We start from the raw sequence: 21,902 nt of genomic DNA on the forward strand, positions 1-21,902 counted from the left end.
GGTCATTTACGAACTTGACCTCACTTTTTACGTCCTGAATACGCTGTAAAAATTTCAGCTTGATATCTTTTTTCGTTTTTGAGTTATCGTGTTGGCAGACAGACGGACAGACGGACTATGTCTAGAATTCAGAGCCTTATTACTATGATGAATCTGGTTGGGTAGGATCATTTTTACCAATTTTCCCCTACAGTCAATTGTCTTAAAAGCACTTATAAGTTTCTAATCTTAAGGAAGTAGATTGACAACCATTATCTAATTGTCATTTCGATTTGAAACTTTGTAAATGTGTGTAATTTTGATGACTACATAACATTATGATAAGAAATAATTAGTAGGTAGTGGTTAGTTTACTAAAATTGGATTCAATTTGAACGTACTGAGACGAAATTAGGAAATTTCGAATCGCTTAAACTATTTGTCTTTTTAACACTAATTGGTATACTTAAAAGAAAATTTAAAAAATATTGTGAGAATCATTTTTGTATCTTTAAATTTGGCTGACTGATGATGATTTTGTATATTTGTATCTCAAAAGAATTTAATTGAATCTATGATTGCAATTTCATGGTATGTGACGTCATTATTGTTACAGTATAAATGAATTATATTAGGTTAGGTTATACTGGCTGTCCACGAAGGACACACTTAGGCTATAGAGCCCATTGTGATACCAGATATGTGTTTTACCACCTTTACGCTGATAATTTCATTTATCAGCTCCTTCATGCATATACCATGCACTACACCAGCCCATCATAACTATTAATTAAATTAATTTTGTTGCGACGGCGGGAATCGGTTACGCCTTAATCGGCTGAGCTAATAGGACGACTATTAGCTCAGTTGGTATGGTCAAATGTATTATTTTGAATATTTCTAATCGTATTTTATGGTTTTTAAAGGAGGTTTTTAATACATTATCCTTCAAAAACTTAGAAATTCTCCTAACGCATGCACTTTTGTCTCTAATTAATGTTGTAACGATTTCCTAAAGTTTTATAAATGTTAAATCTTTACAAATGTCTTAATTTTATAAATTTGTTGTATTTATTAATTTAATTATACGCAATGTTTAATTTACAGTTAACACAAAATCAGTTTTATCCTGCCCGCATTCTCAATAAATTTGTATAAAATGTTAAATTTTAATTATATCATACGTTTTAATAATTTAAATCAAAGTAATAATTGATGTCATTATTTAACTTAAGTGAATTTCTAAATTTTACAGATAAAAATATTAAGAATAAGTTTGCATTTTTATGAGCTTACCTACTTAATGATAAAAGTATTTTGGCGTAAAAATATCTATAATATGAGTCGCCAATAAAGATTTTCTTCTTCAAGTGTGAAGAGTTTATTACCATATGCAAAATTTTCTGATAAAAACTTTTATTTAATACCCACGTAATATTATTTCAAATAATTAGATTGGTGTTATTGATATCAACAAAGTATAATATTTATTATGAATAAATATTATGTTTTAAACCTATAAATACATACAGAGGCGTATGCCGTATAGCCGTATAGTGACTAGGGTTCGAAATTATTGAAAATTACATTTTATTTAATAATCTCTAAGCAAAACACATCTCATCGATTGAATTAAGTAAAAAAGAACTTAATAAAAATTTCTTTTAATTATTCCATGTTTTTAAAAACGGCACAAAATTTTCCTTCTTCACCCTCAGGTCTTTAATTCACTTATGAATTTGAACGTACAAAATTGAAAAAGGGGATAATTTTTGGACAAAAATCAAAATAATCATAATCATATTCATTAATTACTGTAAATACTGTTAATTTTATTTAATTAATTCTTTGCATATAAAAAAAAAACGATTTTATATCGAAAATATGTAAGCTTGTAGGTTATGATATGTTAGGTTAAAATATGTAAACCAGTAAGAATGCTTTCAATAAAAGTTATAGTATAGTAAACATAAACCATAAAAAAAAAGTAATTTCATGCAACGTCATGTGTACTTGTAAAACTTAAGGGAGGAGCATCTAATCATGGGAACGTATAATGAGAGAAAAATAACGCTTTATGATATAGCTATGCTATTAAGGTATTTTTGAATATGCATAGGGTAATACTTGACGTTAATCCGACCCTGATTATAATGTATGATATTGCAATGTCATTTACCTATATTATAATTATAATGAACTTATGGATTTATTGACATATTATTTCAAGTAGATATGAAAATTATTATTATTATTGATTATAATATAATTTATTATAAACGCAATTAATAATTACTATGAATACCATAAACAAGTGTATGATATGATATGACTGACGGACTAAACGTAGATTATTGAGTAATTTCAATGATTGAAATAACTATAGTTTTCAATAATTATTATTTATCAATTCAATTCAAATATTCATTAGAATTCAATGGCCATTAACAAAATCCATGTATATATACAATAATTTCATATATTTTAACAAAACGCTTATAAATATTTTAATGAAAAATATTAAAATTATATTCATAAATGTTATTCATTTTGGATTATAAATTTTTACTTTTTGTCATTCAAATTGACATGCAAATACCAGATTCATTTTTATTTTTAACCGACTTCAAACAAAAACGGAGAAGGCTATCAATTCGCCTGTATTTTTTATTTTTTTTAATGTGTGTTAGAAATTTTGACTGGGAAAACCGAATTTGATGATTCTTTATCTATTTGAAAGCTGCTGCTTCCCGTGTGGTCCCATTTCAATTTGGCCCAGTTTTGATAACGGCATCCATGAGAAACCCATAAAAGTCTTAAATGTGCATTAAGTATGCACGACAAAAGGACCATTCACCATATATATATATGGTGAAAAAAATAAAGGATGCGTTATGAATAATTCTTTGTACACAGTGTCAAGAAATAGATATGAACATTTAGTAGATTGCGTATTATTATTTTCTTATTTGATAGAAAAAACAAGTATAAGGTAATCTCAAGTTGGTATACAGGAAAACTCGACACATCAATGATAAATCTTGCCCGTGCATTTACTCGGATATTGAAATGTTCTTTGTTCGATTTATCGTCAAGATAAAAGCTTCTATTTTGTATTCATCAAACAATTTTTGTTTGAAATATACATATTAGATTTGCTGCAATTTCGAGTCTATTGTTTTTGCTCATTTGATAAAGGATAAAAGAACCAGAAAAAGACCAATCGAATGATTCGATTGAATCTTTGGGATCTTAAGCTTATATCATACATTCTTTGGAAATTACTTATGGAAGAAGTTTAATTCTGGTTTAAGCTGGTGATAAATTAATGACATTCAATTTACTTCACTTATGACTGAAATTTGGAAAATATGGTTTCGTTTGGAACCTACTTGATGGCATATAAATATTTCTCCATTATAGGCCTATCCGTTGAAAATGAAACAATATGACAAATATTCTTATCAAATTCGTCTGTCTCTTTGATTATTATTGTTTAAATATTGTTCAATTTTTTGTTTGCCTATCTAATATTCTGTTTTTTTTGATTTATTATATTGTATTAAATATTTATCGATTGCTTCCTTATTTGAATCGTTCTCATAGCCAGTTTATAATTGCTTGATTTCAAATAGTTTCTTTCAAGTCTCAATAATTATTCTCATTAATATAATGGGAATCATAATGATATGTTATAAGAGTATCTTCTTTTTGAATTATTACGTAAACGAGAAAATAGCTCGATGAAATTTCAAAGGTTCGAAATTAATTATTTTATTTATTTTTCAAAATGACAGTTCCATAGGAATTTGCTAGGGATAGTGCAAGATAGAGAAAATGACAAAAATTTATAACTAATAAGATAAGCTTCTAGATATAAGAAAAATTTTTTTGTTACAGGTCAGGCTAACATTCTATAAGGCCTATTAATAAAATAAATCATATCTGAGGGACGAGAAATTGGCACTTCTTATCGCGCACAAATGTGCCAGGAGGGAGAAGGATTGTACGAAAACAGGATTGTAAAGCATTTATAGAGGGAGAAGTCTAGAATTTATAATGTTATATTTGTAAGGGGGTTGCAGAGAATATGACACAGTCAGACGAAGAACGGGATAGGGCACAAGGAGACGAAAATAACGTATCGTTACTTAGAAATAGCCCCAGAGGTGAAGGTGTAACACAAAGCTGTCTCAAATGATTCTCTGCGATTGAATGGATAAAACACTAGATAAGATACCATACAACACTACCTTGTTTTATTAAAAAGCACAATTCAAATAAGTTTTGGAACTATGTTTCTTTTTGTTTCTTCTCTCACTTATCCTCATCCATAAGACTCGGAATAGGGGTAGGGATTGTTTCACACACGTAAAATATAACTACAAATTTCAATGTTTTTTGAAATTTTACAGAAATATTTAATTTATGGTTCAAAATAATGATCATAGGTGACGTTTTAAAAGGTCGTAAACTAAATTCGATTTTTTAAATTAAATTTTTTTATCTTCAGAAATTATAGGTTATAAGTGTTATTTTGATTTATGTGATATATTATTCTTAAGTTTCATTCAAATCCATTCATTATTATTGATTGAAATTGTAACAAACAAACAAACATCCTTACTTGCATATTTATAATGTATAGAAATTAGGATAGGGGTAGGGATATGATCATGATTCTTTTTATTATTCTTATGGAAAATAGTATTTTTATAATTTAATTTACCTACTTTTTATATAGAAAAGTAAAAAACAGCTCTAAAACCTGCCTTTTTATGTGACGATTGCAATGCCATAGTCTTTTATACAGAAAAATGCTGGTATCACTAACTTAATTTATGTCAAAATTAAAAGAAACAGTTAACCCGTTTGTTAAAAATGTAAGCGAATGGATAGCATCGCACATTCAAAACCATAATGTAAAGAATAGTTATATTTATATACAACTGTTATATAAATTTATTTTACTTCTATAATGAAAATATATTTAATTAAATAAAAATTAACTTATATATTAAAGTAATTTATATATTATAATATGGTATTTTAAACTCACTTAATTTTATCTAAATAAATAAGTAACTTCTCTGATAGTGATATATCTATACGAACTGTACTGACTCACAAGTACAAGAGTTACTGTGACTGACTTACTCCCTAAAACATTAAATAATGTATTATAATGTTTTTATAAGTATAAAATATATAAGCATATAATATGAATATTTTATATATAAGAGCATTATCAAAATGTCGTTAAATACTAGACAGTTCAGCTTATCATAATGTTTGTTAAACAATATGATATATCATATAGAGGGTGTCATATATATTATATCAGTCTTGGAACTAGGAAATCTAGTATCTATTAGAAAATATCACAGGTAATCAAGGAGAATATTTTTACGATTTTGAATTAAATAGTAAATGCTTACTTGAATATTTCAAATGGGAATTTGTTTTAACCGATTCGTTTAGGAGAATAAGACAAAAAAAAAACTTTAAACAAAAAGAAAAACTTTTCCAAAACAAATTAATATACACTAAAAGTAAAAAAATTACGATAATATAATGTAGTTAAAATAATTGTTATTTTTGGAGTTGGTGTCAACCAAAGAAACCACTCTGACAGAACAGTTAGCTACATTAACTTGGCTGACACCGACTCAAAAAATAACAATTATTTTAACTACATTATATTATCGTTATTTTTTTACTTTTTAGTGTATATTAATTTGTTTTGGAAAAGTTTTTCTTTTGAAGTCGGATTTCTTTTTGTTTAAAGTTTTTTTTTTATTTTGTGATTTTTAGTGAATCTGAAGTACAACCAACGATGCAAATCAATTTTAAGCTAGTAATGCATTGGTAGCTAGATGAGAGTATAATTTTACTAAACATTTATGTTACTTTATAGGTTGAATTTTGCATAGGATTTCTGCCAAATAGTTTTAGTCAGCAAAATGAAACAAAATGTTAATTTTAAATCAAAAAAATCGTAAATTTTTCACATGGCCATTTCAAAATCAAACAAATATGTCTAATAAACAAATGTTTAAATTATTTTTGAAAAATACTTTATTGGGAACTTTTTGAGCCGTCTAGTTACTTTTGCGACACTCTATAAATGTTATATGTGTATAAATATGTATGTGTATACAGTGTGTTTAATGTTTATAATAATAAATGTGAAATGTAGTTCCGTTATTATAAAGTACATACTATTTGAAGTTTATACTATAAATAAGTTTAGTTGAGTATATAACTAGTCACGGAAACGAAACTCTAAAAACAGTTAAAGTTCGAAAAATTTGAACAGTTAGACGGATTTGCGGTTTTTTGCATTCAATTAAATTTGAATTTGAAGGAATAACATGCATTTTAAATTACCCATAAATGCACTATATTCAGAATTCGGTTAATAGTGATGAAAATGATTCCAAACTTTTTACCCGGATCTTTTTGGGTTCCTTGAAGACGGTAACCTCCAGGGTAACCGTATCTACATCATCTCCTGGAGTTTTCCTAAAATACGTTATATAATCGATCCAAACTCGTAACTCGGATGTTTTTGAGGTCGAAACAGAATCGAGCACCAGGTACCTCGGAGACCAACTCTGTAGCAATATTCAATATCCAAAAAACTCCCGAGTAAGAAGCTTGAAATGATTTTCCTCACTCTTAACCGAATTGTAAATTTAATATATTTACGGATAATTTAAAATGTAATTATAAAATGCATATTATTTATTCAAATTGCATATTTTTCATTTCTTATGAATCAATTTAGGTCACATAATTTCCTGACGCTCTGACGAATCGAATGCAGAAAACCGCATTCAAATCCGTGCTACTGTTCAGATTTTTCAACTTCAGCTCTTTGTTTCTGCGACTTAACATGATATTCCTCAAATAATACTGCAATGTTTAATATTTACACAAGATATACTTTACAGGTTCAAAATTTCTTGTCCCGATAGATGCTGTTTTACTACGTGGGTTTAGTTAGATATTATAAGAGGTAAACATTTTCAAGAATTTGCTTCATCGTGATGAATTCATCATATTGGTGATCTTCTTAAAAGTAGTAATGAAATCTAGAGCTAGTCATTGGAACTATTTTCCTTATCGCGCGATATTTGTTTTAAAGTGCAACAGGCATTTAAAACTGACATCCTGGTGACCTAGGAAACTAATACTTTTTCAATCGATTCAGGTGGCCATGAATTTTGAGAAAATGCAATAATAATTTTATAAATGTCAATTTGAATTTTTTTTTCAAAATTTTATGTTTTATCATTTAAAAAAATTGAGTTGTGAAAGTTATTAGAAGTTAAAGAAAGCAGAGATAATTTAAAGTAAGTACAATGCAATTTTTATGTTAGGTCATAATAAACATCCTAATCAAACCAAACGTAATGTACTCGCATATTGGGTTGACTACTTAGTCAGAAGTGTGACTTTTTTAAACTAATACAACAATTATTTCATGGGTACGCAAGCAATATAGTTCCTACCGGGTGTCCCACGACACCTCTCGATCATTTTTAAATGTTGTAAAGATTAAATAAATATCGTACAAACGGAATATTGTTTATTTTTTATACTCCTCTTCAATTACAAAATTTTTAAAATATCAGAATGAGACGATAAAAAATTTATTTAAAATTGATCTTGATTCAAGTTCAACCTTTATTGATGTTATTTTTAAGCATATATTCATTGTAATTTTATCTTATATAATATGGAAAATTATCAAAGATGAGAACGTGAAGCTCAGATTTATAATTCTAACATTCATCAAAATTAATTATTTAATAATGACACAATGGCCTCAAATAAAATTATTCATCAGGTTTTGTATAAATTTGTCAACATTTAGTGTATAATAATTTTATATCAATGATTGATGATGAAACATTCTGTAGAAATCTGAGTTATTCATGGCGTGTAAATACAAGATGCTTCATTTGTTAGGGTGAAAACTTATATTTTTAATTTAAGTTTTAGAAAAAAAGAGCTAAAATGTTGAAAACTAAGAAAAAAGACTTTGCTAGGATGAAGATTTAAAATTATAAACTAATAATTTTTATCATAAATAATAAAAATCTTGCGGTGCTATAACTTAAAATTAGCTCACATTTAAACAAATATCGAACTTCCCACGCCTACTAACATTGAATTGTATAATATTATAAAAATTAATTTGTGCTTTACGAATTGTAGTTCTCCGTAGCTTTCATTGTTCATATTGATATATTGTCAGCTGTTTTGAATATCTACGATCGTGAGGTAGGTTAGGTTTGGTTAGAGTGGATGTTCTGGAATGGGACACACTTAGACCATAGAGTCCGTTGTGATACTGAAAGAGGGTTGGTCGATCCCCCGCCACTACTTCATGAACCATTTGGAGCTGTTTAATAACAGCAGGAGTGCTTTGACGTCGACAGACTTCAGGTAGGAGAGGTCGTCAAAGAGAGGCTGACTCAAGTAAGTCTATATCCTCATGGCAAGAGCTGAGCAGTGACAGAGAAGGTGAGACATTGTCTCCTCTTCCTCACTGCCAAGCCCAGGCGTTCAGCCAGAGGTTCTTGGAAGTGATATAAGATCTTTGGAACGCCAACAATTGTACTCCGACCATATCTGTCTTGCAGTACCACAAGTACTTTCCTCCCTCCATCTAAAATTGGCCTTTTTAAGATATCCTCTTTGAGGAGCAACTTGTAGCTCGCTAATGGAACTCGCGGATATTTATTGATGCTTGTATCCGGCAGCATTGTGCCGTGAGATAAGAACTACTTAACCCACCCATTTTGCATTACAAATTTTAATAAATATTGCTATCCAGTTCTTACCTAGTTGAAAACCTGCAGCTTTTTTAAAGTCATTTGTGAAGCTGTCCTATGGTAATGTTTGCTCACCTATGTGGTTACGTGATTCATAAATAAGGCACTCTGTATTATATTTACATAATTTAGATATACATACAAACCTAGATTCACATAAACATTCATACCTATATTCATTCTGTTATATACATACTCATCTAAATAATATTTATATGTGTAATCTGTCTTTTCTTACAAGATTCAAAAATATGATTTAAATGTAAATATGAAGTTTATTTCTTCACTTCATTTTTTAATGCCACGTTGAACTTGAAGTTTAAAAAAAAGAAAAGTTTTAATAAAAGTAAAATCGAAAAAAGCATGAGCGCTATTTTACTGTTATATTAGGAATACTGTAGTACCTATTAGATTTTATAAATTTTTATAAAATTAAAAAAAAAAATGTTAAAAGAAAGTTAAAAAAAGAAAGACAGTATAAGTAAAATTTAAAAAACCCCCGATTAATTTTTCGGGTACGGAACCCTAGACTCGCACTTGAAACATATCTAAGAACACTCCCCATTAAAGTACCTTTCAAACGAAACAATAAAAATCCAAATCAGTTCATCAGTTTACTCGCTACTATGCAGACACACAAACAGCACATAGACAGATACACATAGCGGTCAAACTTATAACACCCCTTTTTTGTTTCGGAGGTTAAAATGATAAAAAACACTGGAACACCATGAATATTAAATTTCCTTAACTTGTTTTACTTATTATTTTATGTGATTACCGACATACAGCTGAATTCCATGATGTTTAGTAGTAATTTATTTATAAGATGCGTGAATGATGAAGTAAAAAATTAATTGTTCGATTCAATTTCTTTTAATTGATTAAGAAAATTAGCACAACAAGATGTCGTGCTCTCTGAGAAATTATACCAAGCTGAAAAATAATTAAATCCCAAATAATAGGTAAGTTAACGATAATTAAAGATACTTTATGAGAGAAGCTTAGCTTTTAGTAATTGAATAACCGAAAAATTGTACTAGTTTTTTCATTTTTAACGATAGCGCTAAAAGAACGTTGATAGATCGAAAATACCATTCTATAAAAATGTTTAAAAAAGACGAAAATTTTCTTTTATAGTTATATTACAGTTAAATACAAACGGGTGAGAAGCTAGAGCAAGAAAAAAGCATGAATTAAGCCAATGCTAAAATATTTGCTAGTGGTATTCACTAAAGCACAGAGAAAGTTTTTACTTTATTTTACATAAAGATGGGTTGCATCAGGTTTATAAAATACTTTACTGCTATGCGTCTGTAATTAAGCAAATGAGTAATTAATCATTTAAATCTTAATGCTATACTTATATATTTAAAGACATTAAAAGATTATCATGAATATTGTACAGTATTAATAAAAATAATATTATACAATTACTTTATTATGTTATCTGACAATGCTTACTTCTTATATGCATTGTTTTTAACTCTGGAACCAAAAAACAGGGGTTTTATAAATTTGACATGTCTGTGTGTTTGTCCGTAGCGTCGTAGCACCTTAACGGATGAACCGATGTGGATTTTCTTAGCTATGTTTTAAGTGCCAGTTTAGGATTCCGTACCCGAAACAACTAATAAAAAAGTGATGATCCTCAAAATTGGTTCAGTTTGGAGAAGGCTTTAAGTAAAAAAGTTAATTTAATGACGAGTGTATTTATATACGTTTCAATTGCGAGTTTTGGCTTGTGTTTATAAAAGTGCAACGGCTAAAAAATTTTAATAATAAAAGCTTTTATTATAAAAAAAATATTCAAAGATATAAAGTGGTATTCTGTCTTGTGTAGTAATATTTTTATGAATGCTGTTATAAAGCTGTTTGATATATTCCGTAGATGCAGAGTTCGTGTTCTTCTATTTATTAATTTACTGATTACATAATGGTGTGTTAATAATAAGTATATCAAGCATCCACTTCAAAAACAAATTTATTAATGACATTACGATGGCATCTCCATGAAAAATGATTTAAATAAATTGCATTAAAAAGAAATATAAATATAAACAGAAAAAAATAAATTATCACTATTATAAAGTGCATCTCTATTAATCATAAAGTCTGTCATTACATGAAAGTAATAATCAGGGTCAATGCAGATAGGTACACATTGAATACCAGTTCAATAGTTTCAATACAAAACTATATACAAATGGGGAAAGTTTTTTGATTGTAAAATATTACATTAAATATTACTTTATTCTAAATTGATTTTGACGCTTGATGAAACATTCTAGAAAAAATTCTTGTAACCAATCTTGGCCAGGAAAAAATATTGACCTGGAGGCAATGATTTTCAGGTCATTTGTTTTATAGCGAGCCAAATATGTTGCATTTACGAAAGGTTAATAGTAACAGCGCTGCTAATAGGGATAACTAAATTTTTTTTATCACTTCAGCTGAAGAATTTTCACTGGATAGGCAGAAATTGACGTCAGTTTTTGAAAATATTTAGGAGTATGCAAAATATTAAAGATTAAAATTCCTAATTAAACAAAGTGAAAGATTTAGTTTGGTGATGTCATTGCAATGTACCACTCTGTAGATTATATATACAATATTTTGATAAAAAGAGATGGTACAACAATCTTTGAATGCTTATAATGTCGTTTTTTTATCAATTTTAATTTCGCTCTCTAACTTTGTCGTCGTTTAAAGTCAACTTTGCTTGTTTGTATATATTTTGAAAAATACTGTACCAAATTTAACTCATTTTCGAAGAAAAGATTAAATTTTGAGTACTTTCAATTTCATTTTCAGACATCACACTATATTTTACCATCATTAAATGCAAAAGAAGAAACTTCACCAAATAGTAGTTAAGCTAGGTATGAGTAGTAAAACATGTCTCAGGAGATCGAAAATCAGATGGAAAATGATGGACTGAACTTTGATGGACTGAAAATTCTAAAGAAAAATCCAATAGCTTGTTATTAGGCAGGTTCAATACGAGTAAGCTTTTGGCCAAATAAACTATATTTTTCCAATTTTTGTGTTAATTAAATACGTCTTAAATCATATGTTTAACACAACCATAAACTTTAACAACGTATTTATATCTTAGAATTCCAAAATTTATAGTTTTGAAATATGTACATATATCAAAACATCAAATATTATTGGCTTGTGAAATTTACAATATTATAAATAAATAATATATTTTTAAAATCCATTAATCGATGATATATGGTTTTTAAATAAATTTGTTATTTTACTATAACATTTCTCAAACAACAAAAATTATTTAAGGAGTTGACATGAATTTCTTCTGTAAAAAAGCCTTCCCACCTTATAATTGGTAGGATAATAAATACAGAACATTTGTTTCCTCTGCAGTTGACCGGGAATACTGGCGTTTTCGATGTATGGCATATACCTATTTTGAGTTGATAAAAGTGGTTTAGTATCTATGTGCTATCGTATCAGTAGAGACAGTATCCAAAATTTAACTTTTAATTTCTTGAAGTTAAAAAAAACTTTATTGAAAAAGTGGCTTTTGGATGACTTTGACATAAAATTTAAGTATTCCCGCGTGGTTCAGTAAGGAGGTCAATCAAAAATAAAAGTTAGCCCTTCCCATCGGCTCAAGGTGCGATATCCTGAAAACGTCGGGTTTCCCAGTCAAGTATATAGGAATCAAAAGTATGGTCTTATCGCATAACTAACAATCATCATAAGGTTTGGATTTTTGCAAAAAATGCATGTCAATTCCTATCCTATAATATAATTTGTTTGAAAAGAAATTTCGTTTATTGAACTTTTGAAGAAATCTTCTTCATGTGATTTATATCGGGTATTTGAACTTTGTTTGTTATTCATCTGTCGAATACATATTATATTTTAATAATTGGCCGTAAGCCCATATTGAAGCGAAATTCGTATGATTCTGCTTGTTTAGAATTTGATGTACTGATAAAAGTTTGTTAACAAAAAAAAAGGTTTAAACGGGGCTCGTGTGCCGAATTTATAGAATTTTAGTTGGTTAATTTTTATGTTTTTTTCACGTTATATCTGCCAAGTGACTGATTCAAATCATAATTGATGCAATATTTCGATTCGTCGAAATAGTTTTTTAACCAAACGATTTTTGACTTGCTGTAATTTGTTTCATGTTTTTTAAGTCCTTCAACGACTGTCTTTTAACATATGCAGCATATTGAAAAAAATCACCGAAATACTAAAATTGACAAATATTATATATTTTAGACAAACTTAAAATTATCAATTCTCCAAATATCATACAAAAAGAATCACAAAATTTACCCTCATTATGGGCCCGCGGTCTATTACAGACGAATTATAATAATATAATTCAAATTGCAACAAAAATAGATCTGATATACTAGTAATGCAACATATTTCTGAAGAAGAATTCTTATGATATCGCATTTGGTATCTAACTATTAGAAAAAGTGTTATTTATAATAATCATTTATGGTGTCCAAAATCTGATAAAAATGTGTAAAAATATGTTTTGACATTTCCTGGCACACAGTTAATGATTTTATTTTAGTCTCATGGATTTTATAATTTTCATTGGCTTGTGAAATAAAACTCTAATTATTGGTAGAAGGAATCAATTCACATAACAGCGCTGACGGTACTGAATCAAATTTAATGAAGTTATCTTTTGTACCATACTCAGTCGCTCCTATTCTAAGAGTCGAAAACTATTTAAAAATTCTAACTTTATTACTTAACTATATTAAGATAGTCCTTATTACTTATTAATTGCGTACGACAATTTTATTATATTTTTTTACTAAAAAAAAAAAACTAATACGCTATAAGAATTATAGATCAAATTAATAAAAAGTATCTTTACCTTCATTTAACGTTCGAAATGGCCAAACCCAGCGACATCATAATATGGCCCATATCATCAGAGACAATCCATTTTCATGTTTCCGGAAATAATTGATCATCTTGGTACGAATGACAATAGTATGATGATGGTTCACATGAATGTTATAGTCAATTTCAACATTTTCGTGAAACACAGAATACAAAAATAAAATGTATAATTTAAAAGCCATTTTTTCAGTAAACCGCAATATTAGTGTAGCAATTTTCATACATTGTCAAAAAGTAAACAGTTTCTTTCTACAGACTTCAAAAATAAGATAAAAAATAAAGTGTAAATATAACTTTATATCTAATGGTGTTCTCCTCTATTGCTGTATGTTGTACATACAATTTTATAATATACATGTTTATATATGAATAGGAAGGCCGTCAAGGTCGTCCATACTTTTGAGGATTGTGCAAAACTTTTGTTTTAAAAACACTTTGGGAAATAATTCATTCTTATAAAGATTCGGAAGATCGCATGCATTTTGCTACCTCGATAATTGGTTGGTCGAAAAAGGTTGGGTCAGAAAAGAGTGACCCGTCACAAATTTCACGGGAAAACCAAGATGAAAAAAAATTAATTAAAAAATACTTATTAAAGGTCAAACTTTTCTTGTACTAAAAAGTAGAAAATAATTTTTCTTATGAGTCTCTCATACTTGACTTTTTCTAAAATATCGTAGATGATTCGGAGCGTTTCAATCTTTTACAAATACTCATGTTTGAGTTACTTATAAGAAAAGTTATTTTGTACTTTTTAACACGTATGTATATCAAGTACGGTATAAGCGATGGGAAAATCAGGTCCTACTAACCATAAAAACGCATTGGTTTTACAAAAAATACAGTCGAATTGATAACCACCTCCGTTTTTGTTCGAGGTCGATTAATAAATAACATAAGTTGAAATTTTTTTTAAATATTTTTCCTAATCTGCCACTGATTGCAAAACACATTTATTGTTAAAACTATTCAAATTTTTAATAATCAAAAAGAGTTCCTTTTCATAAGAAAAAATAAAAAACTTCAGAAGTGCGACCTAGGAAACTTTCCCCTTTACGAACGTGTTGTATAATGGAAACATGCCAAAAGGAGAAGCCATTGCCTTCTTTTCCGGATATAAACTCCCATAAAAGTAATATTTCTATTTTTATATAAATAGAATAGTGTTCTATGGCCAAGACTTTTTGGTGCCGAATACTTTTTATGCTGATGTTTCCACCATTAAATTGTCTGTCTATTTTTCATAAATATAAAAGGTCTATCCTAATGTTACTAATGTTAACAAATTTATTTACTGTATGTCACAAACTAATTAGGCAACAAATGGGTTTATCTAATTTTTCTAAGCCATTCGCAAAAACAGAATTTCACATATAAGAGACTAGGGATAGAAGTAAGTAGCGAGATTATGATTTTTATAAAAGTTGCGTACGAGACGAAAATGATTTTTAAGGTGTACCTACCAACGTTGAAAATTTTGTTTTTACCCCGACTGTACAATTACGAGGGTTATGTGTTTGACCGATATGTATGTATGTTCATCTGTTCGGACCTAACTTCTAAACTACTTAACATAATTTGACAAATGAGGTATCGTTAGAAGCGTTTTGATTGTCCGCTGGTTAAAGGCGATGTATACCGTCACATTAAATTCAATACGGCACACTCTAGAGGACGTAAAGCTATGATAACACTTTTTAAATATATATTTGTTGTCATACTTTCTCACGAAATTATAACCCCAAAATGGTTTAAATAAAATAAAGTTCGAAAACTATATTTTCATCTGAATTTGTTATGATAAGTAAAATTGTCATTACAGTCGAGGGACCTCTAAGATTTAACAGATATCATCTTGAGATAAGACATCATCTTGTGCCATGGATCAAAACAATAATTTTAACAACTTATCGATTACCTTAGGTGCATTATGTTATAATTACTTTGTTTGTATATACCCCTACGTAGTACAAGTGAGAAATTGGTATTAGAAGTGCAAACCACAAATTTTGTTCAATGGTACAATTGGTACAAAAAGTACAAAACACAAATTTTGTTTCAAGGACAATAATAATCTACCATACATTTTCTTGTTACACTTTGTAAAGTATGAAATTTTAAAATATAAACGGCAACTCTTCTTAATATACATGTTCAAATTTTTAGTAGCAGAAATAAGTTATAAGCATAGAAAAAAATAAATAACAAAATTCAGCTCTGAGTCATCAGCCTAATTTAATTGCATCTATTTTATACTGCAATATTATAATTCTAACATGACATTTATTATCCGATGCATATAAATTTATCATTCTAAATTTCTATCAATATGTGTGGTACGGCAATTTACGGTGCCTCTAGATTTGAATCTTTCAGACACTAACTAATATGAACAAATTTCATTGTTTGCTTATTAATGTACTGTAATTTTTTCAGGAATTCATTTACAAAAAAAATATTAGCTCTTAAACTTTATTATTAAATATAATTATTATTCACGAGAAATTTATGTCCAAATTTGCCCCCCCCCCCCATTGGGAGTAGGAGAACTTGTATCCGGTTTTTGGATGCATAAGTTGTATCCAGTTTACTGTTGCGTGAAAATGAAGAGATTGTTACCCATCCACAAAATCTAAAGTCGATAGTTTCTAGAGACAAACATAATTTATTTACAAATTATTTTTTCCTTTTTAGTACAATTTCATAAAAATTCGTTTAACTAAAATTTATTTCGTTAAAACGTAATTTGTATCCCAAATTTGTTATACGTTCGTTGAGAACAAATAATTCAGAAGTAGTTTTTTTTTTTTATATATCGAATAAAATTTTATATGAACGGATACAAATGCTACAATATTTATAATATTGTTAGACTTTTTAGAATTAATAAATTAGTAACAAGATCTCTCGACTAAATAAGAGACTAAAACAAATGTATACATATATACATACACAAAATGTAATCGAATCTCTAACATAAAATATTCCGGAATGACATGGCGTCTTCAACACTATTTGAGATATCAGTTTGTTTGTATTAGAATATGGAAGATAATTTCATTTGTGTTTTACTACCAAATCTAATAAAATATTAAATACATAAGTCTTGATGCCATCTGAACATTGCTTATTTCTTTATGTAGGTGCAAAACATTTGTTGTTGTGTAATTTTAAAATTATAATCAAATACATATACAGTGTGTTCACTTCAAAAGTATCCACCCTTAGTAACTCTTGGCCTGATGTAATTATTTATTATTATTATTATTATTATTTTTTTTTTGTGTTATTTAATGTCGCTTCAACAATTGAGTCATTAGCGATCATATCACTGTATCATTTAGTTATTTACAATTAAAACTTTACACAAGGAAATTTACACTATTACACATGATTTTGTATCAAATTACTTCGATTAACTTTGTCAACTTTAGAAACACACTTTGTTAACATTTTGCACATTATTTAAACATTGATGTAAGGTAGATGTGATTATTGTTTTTAGTGTAAACACGTCGATTAACACATCGGCAAGGAAGTTCAAAAATGGTTCCTAGAGCATATTAGGTTTCATCACCCCAATCCACATCAAATTTTAAAACTAAATGCCACCACCTACCCTGTGATTCATTTGAAAGTGCATATAATTTTCTCTTCAACCATGGTAATATAAATGAAATCTATCGATTAGTTCTTAAGATAGACTACACAGAAGTTGGAATGTATGAATTCCATCTTTCAGAATCAATTCATCGAACTAATTTTTTTGTCATGGTTGAAGAGAAACTTTTACGCCCTTTGAAATGACGTATCACAAGGTAGGGGATGTCAATTGAAATTTCAAAGTCGAGGTGGGTGAGGCTGAAGGTATGAAAACTGAAATTTTCTAGCTACCATTACTTAAATCGGCGTGTTTTCATTAAAAAATAAATCACATCAGGTCAAGAGTTATTAAGGGTGGATACCTTTCACCTTCTGTGAAGTCTATCTTAAGAAGCATCCAGTTTAAAAAAAAATATTTTGTCATAGCCTATTCTGAATATTTTGTCATAGCCAAGTTATTAACCCCGAATTAAAAAAAAAGTGTGTGTGAGTCTGTCTGTCTATGGCTTCGTAGCGCTTAAACGGATAACCAGTTTTGATTTTTTTAGTTTTGTTTGAAAGGTAATTTAATGAAAAGTGTGGTTAGCTATGTTTCAAGTGCGATTTTAGGGTTCCGCACCCGATAAAACTAAAAATTATCGATGATATTACAAAACGGCTCAGTTTAGATAACGTTTTCAGGAAAAAGGTAATTTAATGGAGAGTGTACTTAGATCTATTTCAAATGCGTGCTTAGGGTTCCGTACCGAAAAATTTGCCGGTGCTTTTTAAAACTTTGTAAATTTCACTTGTTTTTCTACCAGTTTCATCTAGTATTTTAAATGTTTATATATATACTTGAATATAAAAGAAAAGAAACAGATGTTGTGCTATAGCATTACGAAATAATATTTCACTGACTATCCATAAACTCATTTTAGAAAATAAATTTCACTCAGACTGTGTTTACAAAGTGCTTCTACAAATATTATTAATATTGGTTTTAATATTGAATACATGGCTGCTATCTATACTTCTAAAAATTTTAGTTTCTTTAGTTTACTGAGAATTTGTTTGGTACGTAAGTCAAAATGTTTGCAGTTTGAATCAGTTATATTTTTTTTTCATCTAGTGAAAAGAGTATTTTTTCAATTTTAACAAACTTTCTTTTTACAAGAATACCGTAATAACAGAACAAATATTTAAGTTCATTAGGAAGAATCAAAAAAAAATGCTAATATATGAAAATCGATTGTTGAAAACAGACAAAATATTATCTTATACCAGAACTTGTAATTTTTAGACTGTAACAAATACTTCGATGTAATTTACGATTTGGGTACAATGATTATTGCTGTATGCACAAAGTTTTACAGAATGGTTTCATATTTATTCTTTTTAAAATAAAGTCTTTTGGTCAATTATTTAAGACTGTATTTTTAACCAGTGGACCCCGAAAAATTAAATAGGCAATTTGTTTTCTATGAAGCTTTATCAAACTGTCCCCAACATGTTCTTTGGGCCATTCTGATCAAAAGCTCTGTCGGTCACAAAAATTTTAAACGAGTAGTTTTCGAGCCACGAGTGATCAAAGCTATGAATATATTATTGATTTAGTATATGATTAGGAAAATGGCTTTCTGTGAAACTTTTTCACACCACCCCCATCATGTTCTTCGGATCGTTCTAAATAAAGCTCTGACGGTCACCAAATTTTTTAACCAGTAGTTTTCGAACTACGGGTGATTAAAGCAATATAATGATCCAAGGAACATTTCAGGGTGGGTTAGAAAAGCTTTCACAGAAAGTCAGCTTTCTGTCTAATATTGCAGGGTATTTTAGCCAAGAACAAATTTTCAGTGATCTAAACCAAAAATGTTTCAGGAAAAAAAATTAAACTATAGATATAAGTTAGTCGCGCACGTGAAGAATAAGGAATCAGCCTACATGTCTAACCTGAAAGCATAAGTTTTATATGCAAAGAAATATAAGCTAATAATTAATCGGTTCATATATCTAAATGAGCTTCAAAATAGTATTTCAAATTACTTACAAAAGCAATTCTTCATAGTCTTTTAGCGATATTACTCCGACTAATTCATTTCGATAACTCTTTTTAAACATAAATCCGACTCTTTATTATACATATATTCTTATAGGAAATGACGGTTGTAGCCATAAAACCTTAACAAATTAATTTTAATACATTTTTAATGTATAAAATGTATTTATTATTCAACAGTTTGTTAAAAAGGGAGTCAATTAAAATCAATTTCAACAAGCTCAAATCTCTGCATTATACATAAAAATAAAAAAAAATTTAATTATATTTACAAATCCTTTTAGATAAAACGATAAAAAATTTAACTTTAAAAGTTAAATTTACCTTTTTAAAACAAATGCTATTTATCCCAAACAAGATTTAAATAATATTTTGTGTGTATATACACTGAAAGGCGAGCAAATTGAACAGGTTTATTTTTTCAATATTTTGAAAGCAATTTCAACGTTTATTTTTTTTTAAAAGCTAAAAACTAATAATTAATGATGCCTGCTTGCGAATGAGTAAGCAGGCATTTAGGTTATTTAGGGTAGGGCCCATTGTGATCCCATATATGCGTCGTACAACCATTCCACTTAAAATTTAAGCTGCTCAATTATTTTGAGAGACTGAGTACACCTACTTCATGCATTTACCATATGCACTACAACAGCCCATCACAACTATTAATTAAATTAATCTTACAAATCCACAAAGTTGACGACTTACTCGTTAAAATACGTAGAGCTGACATACGAATAAACCTGATATTCATAAATCAAAAGTTTATCAAAAACAGTTGTAGTGTTTGAAGCTTTGATGTTACGCCATTCCCAGATCCCGTTTCACAAGTGATTATCAACAGGAGGAAATTTTGTATGTGTTCGTTATGATGAAAAAACGATTGTATTTGATAAAATTCCTGTATAATGAGAGGTTTTCTTTCGAGAGACTGCGAGGTTCTTACCTTTCGCATTATTTAGAATTATTCTTTATAAGACATGGAAAAATGGAACTAAATTGCAATCCATTTAATACATAAGTTGGCCGAATAATGTAATAATTGAAAAGGAAATGATTGTCACAACGCTGGCTGGCGGAGGATGGACTAATCGGAGGCCAGCAATAAAAAAGGTTTTTTGCAGTTGTTATTTTATTTGCTATTACAGCGGCCAATTGGCGGTTTTATTGCGGCTTTCCGTGAATAGTAGAAGAAAAATAATTTTTAACAATTGCATGTAGTAAATGAACCATAGCGCATAAATAATTCATAGATTCATCTGTCGATTGCGTCCCGACGACCTGCGCTAAAACTTTTATTTTCCTTGCCAATAATTGAGTAATTCTTCATTGTCTTCAAGTGTTTACAACGAGGTGGAAACCGTTAGTACAGTTCGTGATAAAATCGATAAATGGATTTCTTTAAGATAAAACCGACGCGATTCGGTTCATTATACAAAAAATCGGTTTTACCGTTAAATAGAATTTTCAATGTTGTTTCAATTTTTAAATATCTCAATATACCTATCTATGCAGGATATTTACAGTTTTATATAAAAGAACATTTTTAAATATCTTGATGTATTATTAAAAATAATATTGTATTTAATTTATTTATTATACCTTTATTTCACTTTTGATTTTCATGGTTTCCATTTTTGCTACCTACCACAATTTTTTTTACATAGAATTTTGAGTAAGAATCTACAAATTTTTGTTGTACAAGAATTTGTACAAGGAAGCAATAGAAATATAATTGGTATGATATCTAAAATTAACATTCAAATAATATGTAAATAAGACAGAAGGGCAATTTGAATAAAACAAAGAAATCTAATTTATTCTTAAATCATAGTTCATATTTCTCATAAATAAACTTTCTGTTTGTTTATGATTTGTGAGTTTTGTTTTTGTTACTTCATAACAAAATATAACGTATTCTGTCTAGAAAAAGATTATCAGTTCAATTTTAGCATTCCGTTACAAATACAAATGGATTCACTTCCTTATAGTTATTAGGAAAAGCAGTCAGTATGGGTAGTCATAAGCAGGCCCATATTTAAAAAAATAATCTACCCGCTGATTTTCACTCCAATAGTAATTTTCGAAGAATTTATTTATTAAAATGTAAAAAGACAGCGTTCTTGAGACGACGCTTTAATTTATTATACTCTTGGATGCTCACTGTTACATTACTATCATATTTTATTTTTAAGGTGAAAGCCAATATGTTTGTCTTTTGTTGAAGCTTTCATTCAGCGCATAGAAATACGCTATCCAAACGGTATCTCAGAAGAAAATTTCTACTATTCCATTATAGTCTTGTAGTTAAAATTACATCTTTTAATCAAAGCTTTATAAACAATACCAGCTTTGTCTTTAATTAGGTGTAGATAGCCATCCATATACAGACCGATTCACTTCATTCTTTATAACAACTCCACTAATTGTAATTACAAAAGTTTTCTTTGTATTTTACGTAGACACGAATTAATTTACAAAAAATAACATTACTTTGTTTTTAAATCATTAGTGTTTTGTTTAAC

The 21,902-nt window shown here is 28.6% G+C and overlaps 1 protein-coding gene across 1 annotated transcript in view; it reads left to right on the top strand.

Moving 5' to 3' along the window:
- Positions 1–11,702, top strand: part of LOC123297922 — a 67,790-nt gene extending 56,088 nt beyond the window's left edge. The window contains exon 3 of the mRNA XM_044879754.1: positions 11,640–11,702. Within this exon, the coding sequence (XP_044735689.1) occupies positions 11,640–11,702 (63 nt within the window). The remainder of the gene's footprint in view (positions 1–11,639) is intronic.
- Positions 11,703–21,902: the final 10,200 nt, after the last annotated feature.

This window comes from Chrysoperla carnea, chromosome 4, assembly GCF_905475395.1.
Source record: "Chrysoperla carnea chromosome 4, inChrCarn1.1, whole genome shotgun sequence".
Lineage (NCBI taxonomy): Eukaryota > Metazoa > Arthropoda > Insecta > Neuroptera > Chrysopidae > Chrysoperla > Chrysoperla carnea.